This window comes from Nerophis ophidion, linkage group LG18, assembly GCF_033978795.1.
Source record: "Nerophis ophidion isolate RoL-2023_Sa linkage group LG18, RoL_Noph_v1.0, whole genome shotgun sequence".
Lineage (NCBI taxonomy): Eukaryota > Metazoa > Chordata > Actinopteri > Syngnathiformes > Syngnathidae > Nerophis > Nerophis ophidion.
The window spans coordinates 49575498-49600333 of record NC_084628.1 but is presented as its reverse complement, the minus strand read 5'-3'; the positions used below and the strand labels follow the sequence as shown (position 1 = coordinate 49600333).

General features: G+C 43.7%; 1 protein-coding gene across 1 annotated transcript in view; it reads left to right on the top strand.

The window, feature by feature from the left end:
* The first annotated feature begins 1314 nt into the window (after positions 1-1314).
* The window catches only part of LOC133537301 (fructose-bisphosphate aldolase C-like), a 34679-nt gene continuing 11157 nt past the window's right edge, over positions 1315-24836 (top strand). The window contains exons 1-10 of the mRNA XM_061878310.1: positions 1315-1825; positions 1912-1980; positions 2067-2273; positions 2624-2748; positions 6818-7029; positions 7099-7153; positions 14364-14524; positions 16727-16810; positions 23439-23613; positions 23673-23872. Coding sequence (XP_061734294.1) covers positions 2637-2748; positions 6818-7029; positions 7099-7153; positions 14364-14524; positions 16727-16810; positions 23439-23613; positions 23673-23872 — 999 coding nt within the window. The 5' untranslated portion in view covers positions 1315-1825; positions 1912-1980; positions 2067-2273; positions 2624-2636. The remainder of the gene's footprint in view (positions 1826-1911; positions 1981-2066; positions 2274-2623; positions 2749-6817; positions 7030-7098; positions 7154-14363; positions 14525-16726; positions 16811-23438; positions 23614-23672; positions 23873-24836) is intronic.

Genomic DNA, 24836 nt, shown 5'->3' with positions numbered 1-24836 from the left:
GGGACGGATCCATTAAGCATTTGTGCTGAAATATGTCATATATGAATTAACTACACACAATAAAACATTAAATGATGTGTCAAATGTTTTTGAAAGTAATACATTTGTGACATTAATAAAACACAAGTAAAGTAAACAAATAAATTGGCTTTTACTTTTTGATATCAAAGTAAAACAAACCACAGTTTGGCTAATGAAGATTAGATCAAGTCTAATAAACAAGATGTGCTCTTCTTCAACGCCCCCTTGTGGTTCAGTACAACAGTTTGGCCAACAACAACAGAAACCGGGAGTGACAGCGGGTTTACTAACCTCCTTAACTCTCAGTCACAGCAGCTTACTAACCTCCTTAACTCTCAGTCACAGCAGCTTACTAACCTCCTTAACTCTCAGTCACAGCAGCTTACTAACCTCCTTAACTCTCAGTCACAGCAGCTTACTAACCTCCTTAACTCTCAGTCACAGCAGCTTACTAACCTTCTTAACTATCAGTCACAGCAGCTTACTAACCTCCTTAACTCTCAGTCACAGCAGCTTACTAACCTCCTTAACTCTCAGTCACTGCAGCTTACTAACCTCCTTAACTCTCAGTCACAGCAGCTTACTAACCTCCTTAACTCTCAGTCACAGCAGCTTACTAACCTCCTTAACTCTCAGTCACAGCAGCTTACTAACCTCCTTAACTCTCAGTCACAGCAGTTTACTAACCTCCTTAACTCTCAGTCACAGCAGCTTACTAACCTCCTTAACTCTCAGTCACAGCAGCTTACTAACCTCCTTAACTCTCAGTCACAGCAGCTTACTAACCTCCTTAACTCTCAGTCACAGCAGCTTACTAACCTCCTTAACTCTCAGTCACAGCAGCTTACTAACCTCCTTAACTCTCAGTCACAGCAGCTTACTAACCTTCTTAACTATCAGTCACAGCAGCTTACTAACCTCCTTAACTCTCAGTCACAGCAGCTTACTAACCTCCTTAACTCTCAGTCACTGCAGCTTACTAACCTCCTTAACTCTCAGTCACAGCAGCTTACTAACCTCCTTAACTCTCAGTCACAGCAGCTTACTAACCTCCTTAACTCTCAGTCACAGCAGCTTACTAACCTCCTTAACTCTCAGTCACAGCAGTTTACTAACCTCCTTAACTCTCAGTCACAGCAGCTTACTAACCTCCTTAACTCTCAGTCACAGCAGCTTACTAACCTCCTTAACTCTCAGTCACAGCAGCTTACTAACCTCCTTAACTCTCAGTCACAGCAGCTTACTAACCTCCTTAACTCTCAGTCACAGCAGTTTACTAACCTCCTTAACTCTCAGTCACAGCAGCTTACTAACCTCCTTAACTCTCAGTCACAGCAGCTTACTAACCTCCTTAACTCTCAGTCACAGCAGCTTACTAACCTCCTTAACTCTCAGTCACTGCAGCTTACTAACCTCCTTAACTCTCAGTCACAGCAGCTGATGGACACTGTATTGACAAAATGAAAGCAATATTGTATAGTTTTTTCCTTGGCTGTTTACTTTTAGTGTGGGGACAAGTGTCTCCAATATTGTCCACACCTGTCTCCATCTAAACTCACCACAGGAAGCGAGGGAACATGACTGTAGCACCCCAGAAGAGTTGGTGCTGCAAGAAATTCTGAGAATTTGTTCTGTTGTGTTGCGGTGCGCCGGAAACGCAGTAATAAATGACGGACCTGTAAGTTTTTTTTTAGTGGTCAATTTTTTAGGGCACTACAGCAAATGAGAGAGTGGTTGCCGTGGTTAAATCCGAGCCCTGCGGATAACGAAGTTTATCGCCTGTTTCACTACATGTAACATTTTGGTAGGTAAGCAAAAATACATGTTTTTTTTGTCAAAAGTTTGCCTCGGTGCATTACGACATTAAATTAACTTGATTTTGTGCAACAGTTTTTCCTAGTCTGGCTTCTAGAAGAATGTCAAATGTCGTGGAATCAGTGCTCCTCAACACTCAAAAAGGTATTGAATGTGAATCAAGAATCAATTGTGAATGAAATAAACATGTTAATTGTTGGAATCACTTTCCTAATGTTGAATATTTACAGTTGGGAGCATCCTCTGTTTTCAAAGAACGAAATGGGCGTGGAAGCTCCGCCCCCAGGCGTGTTGCCTGGATACCAGCTGAGAGTCAAGAAATGGGCGTGGAAGCTCCGCCCCCAGGCGTGTTGCCTGGATACCAGCTGAGAGTCAAGCTTGCTTCCTCCATCAGTGTCAAGCATCAGAGGACCGCTCACTTTTCAAGCGTCTGTCAGGTAGGAACCTCTTGCTGCTTTTTCCCTTGTTTTCCTGTCAGTGAATCCCTTGATCAGCTCCTTTGAACTGCAATACATTCTTGGCCTAATTCAAATGTAGGAAAATAAAAGTAAGTTGTTTGTTTCATAGATGTTTTTGTTGCAAGGTGTTTCATATTATATTGGTGGTAGTATTGTATGCTCAAATATGAATATTCACTTGATTGTGTGTTTATAAGATGGGTTACATCACTTTAACACCTTATCAGGAAGAAAGTATATTGAAAGAATCATCCCAGTGTGGTTTTTTGTGCTTTTGCTACTCTGTCAAATGTTCACTCAGTGGCGTCTTTCTATGGAATGTTGCTTAGTTCCTTCATCACCATGACGCAACAGTTCCAGAGCCTCTCTGAGGCCCAGAAGAAAGAACTCCACGAGACTGCACTGCGCATTGTGTCTCCAGGGAAGGGCATCTTGGCTGCAGACGAGTCAGTAGGTGGGTGAAATATCTCTTTACCCTTTTTGCGGACTTTAAGGCGCACTTAAAAACTTTTTATTTTCTCACAAATGGACATTGCTCCTTATAACCCCATGTGCCTCAGATATGTATTCATTCTGCTTGTGGTACATGGTGTAATAATAAGTATGACCAGTAGATGGTAGCCACACATAAGAGATGCGTGTGGACAGCAGGTTGATGCTTGTTCAATAAAGGACATTAGCAATTATCGGTAAGTAAACAAGACCGAACCTTTGATGTTTCATGACATACATGCTAACATGTGCTAGTTAGCGTGTATGTTCACGTGTCATCCAACTGACAGGACAATGTATATTTAGTACAAATAAAACCTATGTGGATATATGTGTAGTGTCAGTGCCTATTTCCTTTTCTATATGTGTAGTGTCAGTGCCTATCACCTTCTCTATGTGTAGTGTCAGTGCCTATTTCCTTCCCTATATGTGTAGTGTCAGTGCCTATCACCTTCTCTCTATGTGTAGTGTCAGTGCCTATCACCTTCTCTCTATGTGTAGTGTCAGTGCCTATCACCTTCTCTATGTGTAGTGTCAGTGCCTATCACCTTCTCTATATGTGTAGTGTCAGTGCCTATCACCTTCTCTCTATGTGTAGTGTCAGTGCCTATCACCTTCTCTATATGTGTAGTGTCAGTGCCTATTTCCTTCTCTATATGTGTAGTGTCAGTGCCTATCACCTTCTCTCTATGTGTAGTGTCAGTGCCTATCACCTTCTCTCTATGTGTAGTGTCAGTGCCTATCACCTTCTCTATGTGTAGTGTCAGTGCCTATCACCTTCTCTATATGTGTAGTGTCAGTGCCTATCACCTTCTCTCTATGTGTAGTGTCAGTGCCTATCACCTTCTCTATATGTGTAGTGTCAGTGCCTATTTCCTTTTCTGTGTGTAGTGTCAGTGCCTATTTCCTTCTCTATATGTGTAGTGTCAGTGCCTATCACCTTCCCTATGTGTAGTGTCAGTGCCTATTTCCTTTTCTATGTGTGTAGTGTCAGTGCCTATTTCCTTCTCTATATGTGTAGTGTCAGTGCCTATCACCTTCTCTATATGTGTAGTGTCAGTGCCTATCACCTTCTCTATATGTGTAGTGTCAGTGCCTATCACCTTCCCTATGTGTAGTGTCAGTGCCTATTTCCTTTTCTATGTGTGTAGTGTCAGTGCCTATTTCCTTCTCTATATGTGTAGTGTCAGTGCCTATCACCTTCTCTATATGTGTAGTGTCAGTGCCTATCACCTTCTCTATATGTGTAGTGTCAGTGCCTATCACCTTCTCTATATGTGTAGTGTCAGTGCCTATTTCCTTTTCTATGTGTGTAGTGTCAGTGCCTATTTCCTTCTCTATATGTGTAGTGTCAGTGCCTATTTCCTTCTCTATATGTGTAGTGTCAGTGCCTATCACCTTCTCTATATGTGTAGTGTCAGTGCCTATCACCTTCTCTATATGTGTAGTGTCAGTGCCTATTTCCTTTTCTATGTGTGTAGTGTCAGTGCCTATTTCCTTCTCTATATGTGTAGTGTCAGTGCCTATCACCTTCTCTATATGTGTAGTGTCAGTGCCTATTTCCTTCTCTATATGTGTAGTGTCAGTGCCTATCACCTTCTCTTTATGTGTAGTGTCAGTGCCTATTTCCTTTTTCTATGTGTGTAGTGTCAGTGCCTATTTCCTTCTCTATATGTGTAGTGTCAGTGCCTATTTCCTTTTTCTATGTGTGTAGTGTCAGTGCCTATTTCCTTTTTCTATGTGTGTAGTGTCAGTGCCTATTTCCTTCTCTATATGTGTAGTGTCAGTGCCTATTTCCTTTTTCTATGTGTGTAGTGTCAGTGCCTATTTCCTTTTTCTATGTGTGTAGTGTCAGTGCCTATTTCCTTCTCTATATGTGTAGTGTCAGTGCCTATTTCCTTCTCTATGTGTGTAGTGTCAGTGCCTATCAATCAATCAATCAATGTTTACTTATATAGCCCTAAATCACTAGTGTCTCAAAGGGCTGCACAAACCACCACGACATCCTCGGTAGGCCCACATAAGGGCAAGGAAAACTCACACCCAGTGGGACATCGGTGACGATAATGACCCAGTGGGACGTCGGTGACAATGATGACTATGAGAACATGATACTGTGATACTGATGATACTGATGACTATGAGAACATATGAGAACATGATACTGTGAAAGATCAATCCATAATGGATCCAACACAGTCGCGAGAGTCCAGTCCAAAGCGGATCCATCACCTTCTCTATATGTGTAGTGTCAGTGCTTATCACCTTCCCTATGTGTAGTGTCAGTGCCTATTTCCTTTTCTATGTGTGTAGTGTCAGTGCCTATTTCCTTCTCTATGTGTGTAGTGTCAGTGCCTATCACCTTCTCTATATGTTTAGTGTCAGTGCCCATCACCTTCCCTATGTGTAGTGTCAGTGCCTATCACCTTCCCTATGTGTAGTGTCAGTGCCTATTTCCTTCTAAATATGTGTAGTGTCAGTTCCTATCACCTTCTCTGTGTAGTGTCAGTGCCTATTTCCTTCTCTATATGTGTGGTATCAGTGCCTATTTCCTTCCCTATAGGTGTAGTGTCACTGCCTATTACTTTCTCTGTGTAGTGTCAGTGCCTATTTCCTTCCCTATATGTGTACTGTCAGTGCCTATTTCCTTCTCTATATGTGTAGTGTCAGTGCCTATCACCTTCTCTATATGTGTAGTGTCAGTGCCTATTTCCTTCTCAGTATGTGTAGTGTCACTGCCTATCACCTTCTCTGTGTAGTGTAAGTACCTATTTCCTTCTCTATATGTGTAGTGTTAGTGCCTATTTCCTTTACTATATGTGTGGTATCAGTGCCTATTTCCTTCTCTATATGTGTAGTGTCAGTGCCTATTTCCTTCTCTATATGTGTAGTGTCAGTGCCTATTTCCTTCTCTATATGTGTAGTGTCAGTGCCTATTTCCTTCTCTATATGTGTAGTGTCAGTGCCCATCACCTTCTTTATATGTGTAGTGTCAGTGCCTATTTCCTTTTCTATATGTGTAGTGTCAGTGCCTATCACCTTCTTTATATGTGTATTGTCAGTGCCTATTTCCTTCTCTATATGTGTAGTGTCAGTGCCTATCACCTCTATATTTGTAGTGTCAGTGCCCATCACCTTCTTTATATGTGTAGTGTCAGTGCCTATTTCCTTCTCTGTGTGTAGTGTCAGTGCCTATTTCCTTCTCTATATGTGTAGTGTCAGTGCCTATCACCTTCTCTATATGTGTAGTGTCAGTGCCTATTTCCTTCTCTGTGTGTAGTGTCAGTGCCTATTTCCTTCTCTATATGTGTAGTGTCAGTGCCTATCACCTTCTCTATATGTGTAGTGTCAGTGCCTATTTCCTTCTCTATATGTGTAGTGTCAGTGCCTATTTCCTTCTCTATATGTGTAGTGTCAGTGCCTATTTCCTTCTTTATATGTGTAGTGTCAGTGCCTATTTCCTTCTCTATATGTGTAGTGTCAGTGCCTATTTCTTTCTCTATATGTGTAGTGTCAGTGCCTATTTCCTTCTCTATATGTGTAGTGTCAGTGTCTATTTCTTTCTCTATATGTGTAGTGTCAGTGCCTATTTCTTTCTCTATATGTGTAGTGTCAGTGCCTATTTCCTTCTCTATATGTGTAGTGTCAGTGCCTATTTCCTTCTCTATATGTGTAGTGTCAGTGCCTATTTCCTTCTCAATACGCTGATACATTGAGGAAATGGGTTATAAAATTAGCACGGCTAATTGCGGTTTCTGGTACTGTAAGTGCATGGGAAATATATGGGGTGGTATTTGCTTGGCACTGTTGGCATTGATTGGGCTGTGTACTTGGCAACCTCAGTCACACATAACTGCAGTACCATTTCTGGCCACATTACTACATAGGGCTCCTTTAATGCGTTTTATAATCCAGTGCGCCTTCTGTATGAAAATAGACCCGCTCATGGACAGTGCGCCTTATAGTCTGACAAATCCAGTACTGGTGGCCATCAGTTCCTTGTGCTTGTATGAGCCCTCCTTGGCTTGTAGGCAGCATGGCCAAGCGTCTGGCCCAAGTAGGCGTGGAGAACACAGAAGAGAACCGCCGGCAGTTCCGTCAAATTCTGTTCAGTGCGGACGACCGAATCAACAGCTGCATCGGAGGAGTCATTTTCTTCCACGAGACGCTCTACCAGCACTCGGACAGTGGAGTCAACTTTGTGAAAATGATCCGGGACAGGGGCATCCTGGTTGGCATCAAGGTGGCACACACGCAGCATGTGTTGGACTTTGTTGTGGACACAAACACAGCTTGGTCTTTTCTTGTTTAGGTGGACAAGGGCGTGGTTCCTCTGGCAGGAACCTGTGGAGAAACCACCACCCAGGGTGAGTCATGTTGTGAGTCCCATGAAACACAATGTCCATGTAGGACCAGACACCTTCTATACCAACACCTCATTTCAGATAACCAGCTGGAAACCAAGAAGATCCGCAGACTGAGTTAGGTCAACACCTAGCATCTATTTAGCTCAAACCATAAGTCCCTTCTAGACTAGTGTCTTTCAACCTTTTGTCAGCCAAAGCACATTTGTTTGCATTGAAAAAATGTGTAGGCACACCACCAGCATACTTCTTTTATTTCTTTTTAATTAACTTGGCAGCCGATATTGACAATAAAAAGTTGTTGCAATTGTTGGATATGAATTTAAAACATAACCAAGCATGCATCAATATAGGTCTTGTCTCAAAGTAGATGTACTGTATCAATATAGGTCTTGTCTCAAAGTAGATGTACTGTATCAATATAGGTCTTGTCTCAAAGTAGATGTACTGTGTCAATATAGGTCTTGTCTCAAAGTAGGTGTACTGTATCAATATAGGTCTTGTCTCAAAGTAGATGTACTGTATCAATATAGGTCTTGTCTCAAAGTAGGTGTACTGTATCAATATAGGTCTTGTCTCAAAGTAGATGTACTGTATCAATATAGGTCTTGTCTCAAAGTAGGTGTACTGTATCAATATAGGTCTTGTCTCAAAGTAGGTGTACTGTATCAATATAGGTCTTGTCTCAAAGTAGATGTACTGTATCAATATAGGTCTTGTCTCAAAGTAGATGTACTCTATCAATATAGGTCTTGTCTCAAAGTAGATGTACTGTATCAATATAGGTCTTGTATCAAAGTAGATGTACTGTATCAATATAGGTCTTGTATCAAAGTAGATGTACTGTATCAATATAGGTCTTGTCTCAAAGTAGATGGACTGTATCAATATAGGTCTTGTCTCAAAGTAGGTGTACTGTATCAATATAGGTCTTGTCTCAAAGTAGGTGTACTGTATCAATATAGGTCTTGTCTCAAAGTAGATGTACTGTATCAATATAGGTCTTGTCTCAAAGTAGATGTACTGTATCAATATAAGTCTTGTCTCAAAGTAGATGTACTGTATCAATATAGGTCTTGTCTCAAAGTAGATGTACTGTATCAATATAGGTCTTGTCTCAAAGTAGGTGTACTGTATCAATATAGGTCTTGTCTCAAAGTAGGTGTACTGTATCAATATAGGTCTTGTCTCAAAGTAGATGTACTGTATCAATATAGGTCTTGTCTCAAAGTAGATGTACTGTATCAATATAGGTCTTGTCTCAAAGTAGATGTACTGTGTCAATATAGGTCTTGTCTCAAAGTAGGTGTACTGTATCAATATAGGTCTTGTCTCAAAGTAGATGTACTGTATCAATATAGGTCTTGTCTCAAAGTAGGTGTACTGTATCAATATAGGTCTTGTCTCAAAGTAGATGTACTGTATCAATATAGGTCTTGTCTCAAAGTAGGTGTACTGTATCAATATAGGTCTTGTCTCAAAGTAGGTGTACTGTATCAATATAGGTCTTGTCTCAAAGTAGATGTACTGTATCAATATAGGTCTTGTCTCAAAGTAGATGTACTCTATCAATATAGGTCTTGTCTCAAAGTAGGTGTACTGTATCAATATAGGTCTTGTCTCAAAGTAGGTGTACTGTATCAATATAGGTCTTGTCTCAAAGTAGGTGTACTGTATCAATATAGGTCTTGTCTCAAAGTAGATGTACTCTATCAATATAGGTCTTGTCTCAAAGTAGATGTACTCTATCAATATAGGTCTTGTCTCAAAGTAGATGTACTCTATCAATATAGGTCTTGTCTCAAAGTAGATGTACTGTATCAATATAGGTCTTGTATCAAAGTAGATGTACTGTATCAATATAGGTCTTGTATCAAAGTAGATGTACTGTATCAATATAGGTCTTGTCTCAAAGTAGATGGACTGTATCAATATAGGTCTTGTCTCAAAGTAGGTGTACTGTATCAATATAGGTCTTGTCTCAAAGTAGGTGTACTGTATCAATATAGGTCTTGTCTCAAAGTAGATGTACTGTATCAATATAGGTCTTGTCTCAAAGTAGATGTACTGTATCAATATAAGTCTTGTCTCAAAGTAGATGTACTGTATCAATATAGGTCTTGTCTCAAAGTAGATGTACTGTATCAATATAGGTCTTGTCTCAAAGTAGGTGTACTGTATCAATATAGGTCTTGTCTCAAAGTAGGTGTACTGTATCAATATAGGTCTTGTCTCAAAGTAGGTGTACTGTATCAATATAGGTCTTGTCTCAAAGTAGATGTACTGTATCAATATAGGTCTTGTCTCAAAGTAGATGTACTGTATCAATATAGGTCTTGTCTCAAAGTAGATGTACTGTATCAATATAGGTCTTGTCTCAAAGTAGATGTACTGTATCAATATAGGTATTGTCTCAAAGTAGGTGTACTCTATCAATATAGGTCTTGTCTCAAAGTAGATGTACTCTATCAATATAGGTCTTGTCTCAAAGTAGATGTACTGTATCAATATAGGTCTTGTCTCAAAGTAGCTGTACCGTATCAATATAGGTCTTGTCTCAAAGTAGCTGTACTGTATCAATATAGGTCTTGTCTCAAAGTAGATGTACTGTATCAATATAGGTCTTGTCTCAAATTAGGTGTACTGTATCAATATAGGTCTTGTCTCAAAGTAGATGTACTGTATCAATATAGGTCTTGTCTCAAAGTAGATGTACTGTATCAATATAGGTCTTGTCTCAAAGTAGGTGTACTGTATCAATATAGGTCTTGTCTCAAAGTAGATGTACTGTATCAATATAGGTCTTGTCTCAAAGTAGATGTACTGTATCAATATAGGTCTTGTCTCAAAGTAGATGTACTGTATCAATATAGGTCTTGTCTCAAAGTAGGTGTACTGTATCAATATAGGTCTTGTCTCAAAGTAGATGTACTGTATCAATATAGGTCTTGTCTCAAAGTAGGTGTACTGTATCAATATAGGTCTTGTCTCAAAGTAGATGTACTGTATCAATATAGGTCTTGTCTCAAAGTAGATGTACTGTATCAATATAGGTCTTGTCTCAAAGTAGATGTACTGTATCAATATAGGTCTTGTCTCAAAGTAGGTGTACTGTATCAATATAGGTCTTGTCTCAAAGTAGGTGTACTGTATCAATATAGGTCTTGTCTCAAAGTAGGTGTACTGTATCAATATAGGTCTTGTCTCAAAGTAGATGTACTGTATCAATACAGGTCTTGTCTCATAGTAGATGTACTGTATCAATATAGGTCTTGTCTCAAAGTAGATGTACTGTATCAATATAGGTCTTGTCTCAAAGTAGATGTACTGTATCAATATAGGTCTTGTCTCAAAGTAGATGTACTGTATCAATATAGGTCTTGTCTCAAAGTAGATGTACTGTATCAATATAGGTCTTGTCTCAAAGTAGGTGTACTGTATCAATATAGGTCTTGTCTCAAAGTAGATGTACTGTATCAATACAGGTCTTGTCTCATAGTAGATGTACTGTATCAATATAGGTCTTGTCTCAAAGTAGATGTACTGTATCAATATAGGTCTTGTCTCAAAGTAGATGTACTGTATCAATATAGGTCTTGTCTCAAAGTAGGTGTACTGTATCAATATAGGTCTTGTCTCAAAGTAGATGTACTGTATCAATATAGGTCTTGTCTCAAAGTAGATGTACTGTATCAATATAGGTCTTGTCTCAAAGTAGATGTACTGTATCAATATAGGTCTTGTCTCAAAGTAGATGTACTGTATCAATATAGGTCTTGTCTCAAAGTAGATGTACTGTATCAATATAGGTCTTGTCTCAAAGTAGATGTACTGTATCAATATAGGTCTTGTCTCAAAGTAGGTGTACTGTATCAATATAGGTCTTGTCTCAAAGTAGATGTACTGTATCAATATAGGTCTTGTCTCAAAGTAGATGTACTGTATCAATATAGGTCTTGTCTCAAAGTAGGAGTACTGTATCAATATAGGTCTTGTCTCAAAGTAGGTGTACTGTATCAATATAGGTCTTGTCTCAAAGTAGATGTACTGTATCAATACAGGTCTTGTCTCATAGTAGATGTACTGTATCAATATAGGTCTTGTCTCAAAGTAGATGTACTGTATCAATATAGGTCTTGTCTCAAAGTAGATGTACTGTATCAATATAGGTCTTGTCTCAAAGTAGATGTACTGTATCAATATAGGTCTTGTCTCAAAGTAGATGTACTGTATCAATATAGGTCTTGTCTCAAAGTAGATGTACTGTATCAATATAGGTCTTGTCTCAAAGTAGGTGTACTGTATCAATATAGGTCTTGTCTCAAAGTAGATGTACTGTATCAATACAGGTCTTGTCTCATAGTAGATGTACTGTATCAATATAGGTCTTGTCTCAAAGTAGATTGTTACTGTATCAATATAGGTCTTGTCTCAAAGTAGATGTACTGTATCAATATAGGTCTTGTCTCAAAGTAGATGTACTGTATCAATATAGGTCTTGTCTCAAAGTAGATGTACTGTATCAATATAGGTCTTGTCTCAAAGTAGGTGTACTGTATCAATATAGGTCTTGTCTCAAAGTAGATGTACTGTATCAATATAGGTCTTGTCTCAAAGTAGATGTACTGTATCAATATAGGTCTTGTCTCAAAGTAGATGTACTGTATCAATATAGGTCTTGTCTCAAAGTAGATGTACTGTATCAATATAGGTCTTGTCTCAAAGTAGATGTACTGTATCAATATAGGTCTTGTCTCAAAGTAGATGTACTGTATCAATATAGGTCTTGTCTCAAAGTAGATGTACTGTATCAATATAGGTCTTGTCTCAAAGTAGGTGTACTGTATCAATATAGGTCTTGTCTCAAAGTAGATGTACTGTATCAATATAGGTCTTGTCTCAAAGTAGGTGTACTGTATCAATATAGGTCTTGTCTCAAAGTAGATGTACTGTATCAATATAGGTCTTGTCTCAAAGTAGATGTACTGTATCAATATAGGTCTTGTCTCAAAGTAGATGTACTGTATCAATATAGGTCTTGTCTCAAAGTAGGTGTACTGTATCAATATAGGTCTTGTCTCAAAGTAGATGTACTGTATCAATATAGGTCTTGTCTCAAAGTAGGTGTACTGTATCAATATAGGTCTTGTCTCAAAGTAGTGTACTGTATCAATATAGGTCTTGTCTCAAAGTAGATGTACTGTATCAATATAGGTCTTGTCTCAAAGTAGATGTACTGTATCAATATAGGTCTTGTCTCAAAGTAGGTGTACTGTATCAATATAGGTCTTGTCTCAAAGTAGATGTACTGTATCAATATAGGTCTTGTCTCAAAGTAGGTGTACTGTATCAATATAGGTCTTGTCTCAAAGTAGGTGTACTGTATCAATATAGGTCTTGTCTCAAAGTAGATGTACTGTATCAATATAGGTCTTGTCTCAAAGTAGATGTACTGTATCAATATAGGTCTTGTCTCAAAGTAGGTGTACTGTATCAATATAGGTCTTGTCTCAAAGTAGGTGTACTGTCACCACCTGTCACATCACACCCTGACTTATTTAGAGATTTTTGCAGTTTTCCTGTGTGTAGTGTTTTACTTCTTGTCTTGCACTCCTATTTTGGTGGCTTTTCCTCTTGTTGGTATTTTCCTATAGCAGTTTCATGTCTTCCTTTGAACCATAATCCCCACATCTGCTTTTTATATATATATATATATATATATATATATATATATAATGTGTGTGTGTGTATGCACATAGAAAAAGCAGATACAAATTAACTTAAGAGCAATTTTTTAGACAAAAACTGGTTTAAATGTAACTTAGATATTGGGTTTCACTCTGTAAAGCGCTTTGAGTCACTAGAGAAAAGCACTATATAAATATAATTCACTCCACACTCACTAATTCACTCACTCACAAAAACGCAGTTAAAAAGTTATAAACTGTTTAAACAGTTCAAAGTTTTAGCAATCAAAACTATTTAAGTTGTTATTATCCTTCTTTGTGTGGACATTGTTGATTGTCATGTCATGTTCAGATGTACTTTGTGGACGCCATCTTTGCTCCACCGTAAGTCTTTGCTGTCGTCCAGCATTCTGTCTTTGTTTATTCTGCAGCCAGTTCAGTTTTAGTTTGGTTCTGCATAGTCTTCCCTAAGCTTCAATGCCTGTTCTTAGGGGCACTCACCTTTTGTTTATTTTTGGTTTGTGTTAGATACCTTTTTACCTACACGCTGCCTCCCGCATATTGTGATCGCCACAAATTGTTTCCCACATCTACAAAGCAGTTAGCTACCTGCTGCCACCTACTGATATGAAAGAGTATTACATGCTTACTCTGCCGATCTGGAGACAGCACACACACTCTAAAATGGCACATTATCAGCAGCTTATAATTACTGGTTTGCAAAAAGTAGTTTTAACCCAAATAAGTGAAATGGCATCATCACCCATGGCACACCAAACAATATCTTGCGGCACAGTGGTTGAAAAGCACTGCTCCAGACCAATGAGAATGTTAGAATTGCAGCACTGTTTCTTTAATAAGTTGCGAGCTGCAATATACAAAATGTCCCTGACAGCAAGAGTCGCACAAAGGAGAAAGGACCAAACTGGACAATCCATCACACGTGGAGAAGAAAGACAAACCAATCAATACAATCTATATTTTTAAAAAGGTCAACATAAATAAGCTCTCTCAGTAAAATATATTGAAAAGTATCCATAACATTGTCAAATAGAAACCTAAAAGTGTCCATAAACATGTCCACTTCAGCCTGTTTGAAATGAGCACTTCTTAAAGAGGATTTCAAGGTCTGGAGAGATGGACCTGCCCAAGGTCCTGCAAGGTCTTGGATGGGTCCCGGAAGATTCTAAATGACCCCAGATTAGTTTGGCCATATTTTGGAACATTTGGGTCCTTTAGGGTTTAGTCTTGTTTAGGGGATCCCTGAGACCTTAAAAGCTGAATTGGCTGAACCATGGGCCCCTGAAATTTTGAAGCCCATTTGCTAAGTACCCAAGGACGATGTCATTTCCTTAGTATTCCCAAAGTACTGCTGACTCTACTCTTCTCTTGTGTAGTACTTGAAGCCCATTTGCTAAGTACCCAAAGACGATGTCATTTCCTTAGTATTCCCAAAGTACTGCTGACTACTCTTCTCTTGTGTAGTACTTGCTGGGTCTTCAAGGACATTTCTTCCACTTTGGCAGGTCTAGATGCTCTATCAGAGCGTTGTGTCCAGTATAAAAAGGATGGCGCTGTCTTTGCAAAGTGGCGCTGTGTGATGAAGATCAGTGACGTCAACCCCTCCCAGCTGGCCATTACACACAACGCCAATGTTCTGGCTCGCTACTCCAGCATCTGCCAGCAGGTGAGAACCAAGTGTGTGTGTGTGTGTGTGTGTGTGTGTGTGTGTGTGTGTGTGTCTTCTTGTATTTCTACCCTTCTTGAGACATCAACAGAGAATAGTAGCTTCCATATGAGGAGGTGTGAACGAGTTAGGACATAAATCATGGTCCCAATACGGAAAAACCATTGCATCCAATAGAGAGGCAAATTCTAGACTCTGTGAACATTGCTCCAAAGTCAGGATTTTTTTGTTGATTTATTGTGCATACAAAAGTAAACATTGACGGGTGCAAAGGAAGCAATATATGATAAAACAAGACGGCAGATAAAGAAGGACTTCCCTAATTAAACCCGCCAGGTGAACAGCTGATTTCATGACTTCTGGTGCTGACGTAAGACAACCCATATGTGAGCATAGGATGAACACATACACTACAGTACTAAGACGACAGTGGACTTTAACACTTGGCTTCTACAGCTCGAAATGAGGCTTGTTCTAAAAAGGAAGGATTTTTCAAATTGACTGTGTGTCGCTTTTAAAAGTGCTCCCCCTCTGGTCAACATATGAAATAACAAGTGTGTGTAAAAATTTGAAGTGCTCCCCCTCTGGTCAACATATGAAATAACAAGTGTATGTAAGAAATTAAAATATGTCCCCTTTGGCAAATAATTAGAGGCTTCATGGTGGCAGAGGGGTTAGTGCGTCTGCCTCACAATACAAAGGTCCTGAGTAGTCTAGGGTTCAATCCCGGGCTCGGGATCTTTCTGTGTGGAGTTTGCATGTTCTCCCCGTGACTGCGTGGGTTCCCTCCGGGTACTCCGGTTTCCTCCCACCTCCAAGGACATGCACCTGGGGATAGGTTGATTGGCAACACTAAATGGTCCCTAGTGTGTGAACCCCCCCCCGTGACCCCAAAGTTAGTAAGCTGTAGAAAACGGATGGATGGATGGATGGCCAAAATTAATAAAACATATTAAAAAATTTATATATATATATATATATATATATATATATATATATATATATATACATACATACATACTATAATATCCATCCATCCATTTTCTACCAGTTGTCCCATTCGAGGTCTTGGGGGGTGCTGTAGCCTAGGTCAGCTAAAATCGGGCGGAAGGCGGTGTACACCCTGGACAAGTCACCATCTCATCACAGGGCCAACACAGATAGACAACATTCACACACTAGGGACCATTTAGTGTTGCCAATCAACCTATCCCCAGGTGCATGTCTTTGGAGGTGGGAGAGGCCTATCCCCAGGTGCATGTCTTTGGAGGTGGGAGGGGCCTATCCCCAGGTGTATGTCTTTGGAGGTGGGAGGGGCCTATCCCCAGGTGTATGTATTTGGAGGTGGGAGGGGCCTATCCCCAGGTGCATGTCTTTGGAGGTGGGAGGGGCCTATCCCCAGGTGCATGTCTTTGGAGGTGGGAGGGGCCTACCCCCAGGTGTATGTCTTTGGAGGTGGGAGGGGCCTATCCCCAGGTGTATGTATTTGGAGGTGGGAGGGGCCTATCCCCAGGTGTATGTCTTTGGAGGTGGGAGGGGCCTATCCCCAGGTGTATGTCTTTGGAGGTGAGAGGGGCCTATCCCCAGGTGCATGTCTTTGGAGGTGGGAGGGGCCTATCCCCAGGTGTATGTATTTGGAGGTGGGAGGGGCCTATCCCCAGGTGCATGTATTTGGAGGTGGGAGGGGCCTATCCCCAGGTGTATGTCTTTGGAGGTGGGAAGGGCCTATCCCCAGGTGCATATCTTTGGAGGTGGGAGGGGCCTATCCCCAGGTGCATGTCTTTGGAGGTGGGAGGGGCCTATCCCCAGGTGCATGTCTTTGGAGGTGGGAGGGGCCTATCCCCAGGTGCATGTCTTTGGAGGTGGGAGGGGCCTATCCCCAGGTGCATGTATTTGGAGGTGGGAGGGGCCTATCCCCAGGAGTTCCTGCAGTCACAGGTAGAATATGCAGCACAGAAAAATCCCGAGCGCAGGATCAAACCCAGGACATTTTTTTATATTTGCATGGTATGTATATATTATTAATGTTGTAAATACAAATCTTTATTTATCTAGAAAGATTAGTTGTAAAGAAGTAGGCATTTTTGTCAGGTCTCAAGAAGGTAAGAAATACAAGTGTGCGTGCGTGCGTTTGCCACTTGTCACCAAGATGACAAGTGGGTGCAAGTTTGGTGTGCAGTGATGTCTGGTATGTACCTCCAGCATGGCATTGTGCCCATCATTGAGCCAGAACTCTTACCTGATGGAGACCACGACCTGAAGCGCTGCCAGTACGTGACTGAGAAGGTATGTGTATCTTCTCTAACACCTTTTCTTTTATCCTCACAAGAGAACTTCACAAACACCTTCACAATTACACTATATGCAAAACTTTGTGACAATGTTCTCCAAAAACACAAGTTTGGACCTACCAAATTTGGTGAAAAAAAAAAAACAGATGATTTGTCACTAGGGATGTCATGGTAATAAAATGTCATGTTATGAAGATATTACATTATTATTGTGGTATATGTCCAGAGAAAAAATGCCATATTTTCAAAATGAAGTGGCAGGAACATTCATGATGTACACAATAATTGAACATAATGATCATTTTTATTACCCCAAACATGTTTTTAAGTGCAAAATAATTGTGTGGGAACATTCACTATTTATAGTTAATAAAAAAAACCTAAGTGTCTCTGAAGTGGCAATCCATTTTCTACTGCTTGTCCCATTCGGGGTCGCAGGGGGTTCTGGAGCCTATCTCAGCTGCATTCGAGCGGAAGGTTGGGTACACCCTGGACAAGTCACCATCTCTTCACAGGGCCAACACAGATGTACAACATTCACACACTAGGGACCATTTAGTGTTGCCAATCAACCTATCCCCAGGTGTATGTCTTTGGAGGTGGGAGGGGCCTATCCCCAGGTGTATGTCTTTGGAGGTGGGAGGGGCCTATCCCCAGGTGTATGTCTTTGGAGGTGGGAGGAGCCTATCCCCAGGTGCATATCTTTGGAGGTGGGAGGGGCCTATCCCCAGGTGCATGTCTTTGGAGGTGGGAGGGGCCTATCCCCAGGTGCATGTCTTTGGAGGTGGGAAGGGCCTATCCCCAGGTGTATGTCTTTGGAGGTGGGAAGGGCCTATCCCCAGGTGCATATCTTTGGAGGTGGGAGGGGCCTATCCACAGGTGCATGTCTTTGGAGGTGGGAGGGGCCTATCCCCAGGTGTATGTCTTTGGAGGTGGGAAGGGCCTACCCCCAGGTGCATATCTTTGGAGGTGGGAGGGGCCTATCCCCAGGTGCATGTCTTTGGAGGTGGGAGGAGCCTATCCCCAGGTGCATGTCTTTGGAGGTGGGAGGAGCCTATCCCCAGGTGCATGTCTTTGAATTGACAATGTAAAACAATAATGTTCACTTCGGTGTGTTTGAACTTTTATTTCATGAGGAGCAATGTCCTCTGCAGTGGACATGTTTTATATCACTTTGGAAGAGAAGTTAGCCCACATTTGAACTTTTAATCATCTAAATAGCTGATAAGTAGATGTTTAACCTCGCTGGCTTCAAGTCTGCAGGAGTGCAGTGTGCTGGAGACCAAGGTGGTGTGATATAAAAAGGAGCTTCTGTCTTTGCCAGGGTTTGTTTGTCTGTTTGTTAGTCCCTAGGAAAGAAAGATTCCTCTTATCACACTTCTTCTGTGTGCTTCCTGTACAGCACGGGTGGCCACACTTTTTCTGCAGGCCAGCTACTTTTTAAATAACTTTACAAGAAATACATTGGTGGCAAACTCTCTAGCTTGCTGACTTTCTGAGACTCTTATTTTGGTGGCACAGGCAGGATGAAGCAGCGCTTTTATTGTAAAGACAGGAACTGTGTGGTCACTCTTTAGGGTCTGGACAGCAGGTATGGTGCGAGAGTCTGTTGAAATAAAAAGTGTTTCTGGCCTTCCTGTCGGTCGTTCTTTCTTAGTAATCATGTGGCAGCAGCCAGCGTCATCTCACAAGACCCTCGGGTGTTGTCAATGTCACTCAAGTGACCAAAGTCACGTCTTGCTGAAGATTGGTGATCACTCATTTTTACCTCTATTTTTTTAATGCCTGACTGGTGATGGACTGACACACCCTCCACCATCCCCTGACACACCCTCCACCATGGACTGACACACCCTCCACCATGGACTGACACACCCTCCACCATCCCCTGACACACCCTCCACCATGGACTGACACACCCTCCACCATCCCCTGACACACCCTCCACCATGGACTGACACACCCTCCACCATCCCCTGACACACCCTCCACCATGGACTGACACACCCTCCACCATGGACTGACACACCCTCCACCATGGACTGACACACCCTCCACCATCCCCTGACACACCCTCCACCATGGACTGACACACCCTCCACCATGGACTGACACACCCTCCACCATGGACTGACACACCCTCCACCAGGGACTGACACACCCTCCACCATGGACTGACACACCCTCCACCATGGACTGACACACCCTCCACCATCCCCTGACACACCCTCCACCATGGACTGACACACCCTCCACCATGGACTGACACACCCTCCACCATGGAGTGACACACCCTCCACCATGGAGTGACACACCCTCCACCATGGACTGACACACCCTCCACCATGGACTGACACACCCTCCACCATGGACTGACACACCCTCCACCATGGACTGACACACCCTCCACCATGGACTGACACACCCTCCGCCATGGACTGACACACCCTCCGCCATGGACTGACACACCCTCCACCATGGACTGACACACCCTCCACCATGGACTGACACACCCTCCACCATGGACTGACACACCCTCCACCATGGACTGACACACCCTCCACCATGGACTGACACACCCTCCACCATGGACTGACACACCCTCCACCATGGACTGACACACCCTCCACCATGGACTGACACACCCTCCACCATCCCCTGACACACCCTCCACCATGGACTGACACACCCTCCGCCATGGACTGACACACCCTCCACCATGGACTGACACACCCTCCACCATGGACTGACACACCCTCCACCATGGACTGACACACCCTCCACCATCCCCTGACACACCCTCCACCATGGACTGACACACCCTCCACCATGGACTGACACACCCTCCACCATGGACTGACACACCCTCCACCATCCCCTGACACACCCTCCACCATGGACTGACACACCCTCCACCATGGACTGACACACCCTCCACCATCCCCTGACACACCCTCCACCATGGACTGACACACCCTCCACCATCCCCTGACACACCCTCCACCATGGACTGACACACCCTCCACCATGGACTGACACACCCTCCACCATGGACTGACACACCCTCCACCATCCCCTGACACACCCTCCACCATGGACTGACACACCCTCCACCATGGACTGACACACCCTCCACCATGGACTGACACACCCTCCACCAGGGACTGACACACCCTCCACCATGGACTGACACACCCTCCACCATGGACTGACACACCCTCCACCATCCCCTGACACACCCTCCACCATGGACTGACACACCCTCCACCATGGACTGACACACCCTCCACCATGGACTGACACACCCTCCACCATGGACTGACACACCCTCCACCATGGACTGACACACCCTCCACCATGAACTGACACACCCTCCACCATGAACTGACACACCCTCCACCATGGACTGACACACCCTCCACCATGGACTGACACACCCTCCACCATGAACTGACACACCCTCCACCATGGACTGACACACCCTCCACCATGGACTGACACACCCTCCACCATGGACTGACACACCCTCCACCATGGACTGACACACCCTCCACCATGGACTGACACACCCTCCACCATGGACTGACACACCCTCCACCATGGACTGACACACCCTCCACCATGAACTGACACACCCTCCACCATGGACTGACACACCCTCCGCCATGGACTGACACACCCTCCGCCATGGACTGACACACCCTCCGCCATGGACTGACACACCCTCCACCATGGACTGACACACCCTCCACCATGGACTGACACACCCTCCACCATGGACTGACACACCCTCCACCATGGACTGACACACCCTCCACCATGGACTGACACACCCTCCACCATGGACTGACACACCCTCCACCATGGACTGACACACCCTCCACCATGAACTGACACACCCTCCGCCATGGACTGACACACCCTCCGCCATGGACTGACACACCCTCCGCCATGGACTGACACACCCTCCACCATGGACTGACACACCCTCCACCATGGACTGACACACCCTCCACCATGGACTGACACACCCTCCACCATGGACTGACACACCCTCCACCATGGACTGACACACCCTCCACCATGGACTGACACACCCTCCACCATGGACTGACACACCCTCCACCATCCCCTGACACACCCTCCACCATGGACTGACACACCCTCCACCATGGACTGACACACCCTCCACCATCCCCTGACACACCCTCCACCATGGACTGACACACCCTCCACCATCCCCTGACACACCCTCCACCATGGACTGACACACCCTCCACCATGGACTGACACACCCTCCACCATGGACTGACACACCCTCCACCATCCCCTGACACACCCTCCACCATGGACTGACACACCCTCCACCATGGACTGACACACCCTCCACCATGGACTGACACACCCTCCACCAGGGACTGACACACCCTCCACCATGGACTGACACACCCTCCACCATGGACTGACACACCCTCCACCATCCCCTGACACACCCTCCACCATGGACTGACACACCCTCCACCATGGACTGACACACCCTCCACCATGGACTGACACACCCTCCACCATGGACTGACACACCCTCCACCATGGACTGACACACCCTCCACCATGAACTGACACACCCTCCACCATGAACTGACACACCCTCCACCATGGACTGACACACCCTCCACCATGGACTGACACACCCTCCACCATGAACTGACACACCCTCCACCATGGACTGACACACCCTCCACCATGGACTGACACACCCTCCACCATGGACTGACACACCCTCCACCATGGACTGACACACCCTCCACCATGGACTGACACACCCTCCACCATGGACTGACACACCCTCCACCATGGACTGACACACCCTCCACCATGAACTGACACACCCTCCACCATGGACTGACACACCCTCCGCCATGGACTGACACACCCTCCGCCATGGACTGACACACCCTCCGCCATGGACTGACACACCCTCCACCATGGACTGACACACCCTCCACCATGGACTGACACACCCTCCACCATGGACTGACACACCCTCCACCATGGACTGACACACCCTCCACCATGGACTGACACACCCTCCACCATGGACTGACACACCCTCCACCATGGACTGACACACCCTCCACCATGGACTGACACACCCTCCACCATGAACTGACACACCCTCCGCCATGGACTGACACACCCTCCGCCATGGACTGACACACCCTCCGCCATGGACTGACACACCCTCCGCCATGGACTGACACACCCTCCACCATGGACTGACACACCCTCCACCATGGACTGACACACCCTCCACCATGGACTGACACACCCTCCACCATGGATCACATCACCTTATATCTATGACATCACTTTATATAGCAGGTTTGCTGTGAGTGTCATGTGTGAGCCTACCCCAGCTAATTGTGTGAATGCTCCAAAGTTTTCACACAATTAGGACCAAAAACAAAGTTGTTTTTTGAACTGGAAAAATTCCCGGTTTTCCTGCAATTCCAGGAGTTTCATAATACCATTTCTCAATTCAACATGTTACTACTTCAACATTTCTCCACCCATTTGCACAATTTCAACACACCAACCATTTCAACTTGTTCAGACCATTCAAGTTTTTTAAATATTTTCAAAAAATTATTTATTATTTCTGAAACTCCCATTAAAATGAACGGGACATTCTTCAAAGTTGCACAATTGCCACATTTTTCATTTGATTCCGACTGTTCCAAGTTGTAAATAATTAGCCTGTTCAAGAATAATTTTCTGTACTTCAACAATTCTATAAAAAAATCCTGGATTTCACATAATTCGCTTTTTTTTGTGCATTTTCCCCATTCAAAATGAATTGGGCATTTTTCAAACTTGCACAATTCCCACATTCTTCAACCCATTCCACCTTCAACACATTCCACCATTCTGGAAATTCAAACCACCCTTTTTCCAGGTTCAAAAAAATTCCAGATTTTCCAGAAATTCCTCAATACTTCAACATTCCTTGCTTGTTTTAAACAATTCCAACTCCAACCAATTCAGCTCATTCAGGTAATTCATGCTTCTAATCATTTTTTTTTAAATCTGGCTTTTCCCCAAATTTCCAGAAAGTTCCCATTAAAATGAATGGGACATTTTTCCGAATTACACAATTCCCATCAACACATTCCACTCATCCTGGACATTCAAACTAACACTTTCCCAAGTTCCAAAGCAAAGTTCGGTTTTCCTGGAAATTCAAACTCTTCAACATTCAAACTTCAGCATTTCCTTCAGGAATTGCCTCTTCTAGTTTCAATATCTTTTTACTCCTCGTCATCCGTATTTTTGTCCAGGGTGTACCCGCCTTCCGCCCCAGTGCAGCTGCGATAGGCTGCAGCTGCCCCTAGAGGGACAAGCGGTAGAAAATGGACAATCCATATTTGCTCCCACAGTCCAAAGATATCAGTGGATGTCAATTGGAGACTTGTCCATTGTGTTGGTCTCTGTTGACTGATTGGTAAGCAGCTCAGAATGGTGATAGACTGGGATAGACTCCAACTCACTGGTGGTTAGAATGAATGAATGAATGAATGAATGAATGAATGATGATGATGTCTCAATGAGAATGTTGCTTTCAGGTCTTAAGTGCCGTCTACAAGGCCATGTCAGACCAGCATGTGTACCTGGAAGGCACCCTCCTCAAGCCCAACATGGTCACCCCCGGCCACAGCTGTCCCAGAAAGTACAGCCCGGAGGATGTCGCCATGGCAACCCTCATCTGCCTTGGCCGCACCGTCCCTCCCGCGGTGGCAGGTGTGTCAGAGGCCAGGATGTGTGTTGGCAAGGAGTCTGAGTTTTGTGTTCTGTGTCAGGTGTGGCCTTCCTGTCAGGAGGTCAGAGCGAGGAGGAGGCGTCCGTCCACCTGAACGCCATCAGCAAGTGTCCTCTGGTCAAGCCCTGGGTCCTCACCTTCTCCTTCGGCCGGGCTCTGCAGGCCTCGGCCCTGCGAGCATGGAGGGGCCACAAAGAGAACCAGAAGGCTGCCACCGAGCAGTTCATCAAAAGGGCCCAGGTGCGTTCTCCTCTTTCCATTCTCTCTCCTACAAAGACGTTTTAGTTGACAGTTTCCGAGCAGAGCTGTTCTTACTGTCACTCACACACGCTCTGAGACTTCATTGGAACTATGTGTCTCAAAGGTTAAGATCATGGTGAAGCAGGATATGTCATAATAGTTGTTTGACTGATGTTCCAAACATGATTTAAGAAAATACTCACGCTAAAATAATCTTCGAGTGATCCCGCTTTCAATATTTGTGCTCATGAAGATAATTTGTTTGTGCAAAACTGCAAAAACTACAGCACTCAAACTTGCTGTGCCTAAAAACAACCCATTAACTATCACTGCCATATAACTATTGGTGCCTATTGGTGCCAATTAACTATCGGTGCCCATTACCTATTGGTGGCATATAACTATTGGTGCCTATTGGTGCCAATTAACTATTAGTGGCATATAACTATTGGTGCCTATTGGTGCCAATTAACTATTGGTGGCATATAACTATTGGTACCTATTGGTGGCATATAACTATTGGTGCCTATTGGTGCCCATTAACTATTAGTGACATATAACTGTTGATGCCTATTGGTGCCCATTAACTATTAGTGACATATAACTATTGGTGCCTATCGGTGCCCATTAACTATTAGTGGCATATAACTATTGGTGCCCATTAACTATTGGTACCGTATTGGTGCCCATTAAAGTCCTACTGAAATCAATCAATCAATCAATGTTTACTTATATAGCCCTAAATCACTAGTGTCTCAAAGGGCTGCACAAACCACTGCGACATCCTCGGTAGGCCCACATAAGGGCAAGGAAAACTCACACCCAGTGGGACGTCGGTGACAATGATGACTATGAGAACCTTGGAGAGGAGGAAAGCAATGGATGTGGAGCGGGTCTAACATGATACTGTGAAAGTTCAATCCATAATGAATCCAACACAGTCGCAAGAGTCCAGTCCAAAGCG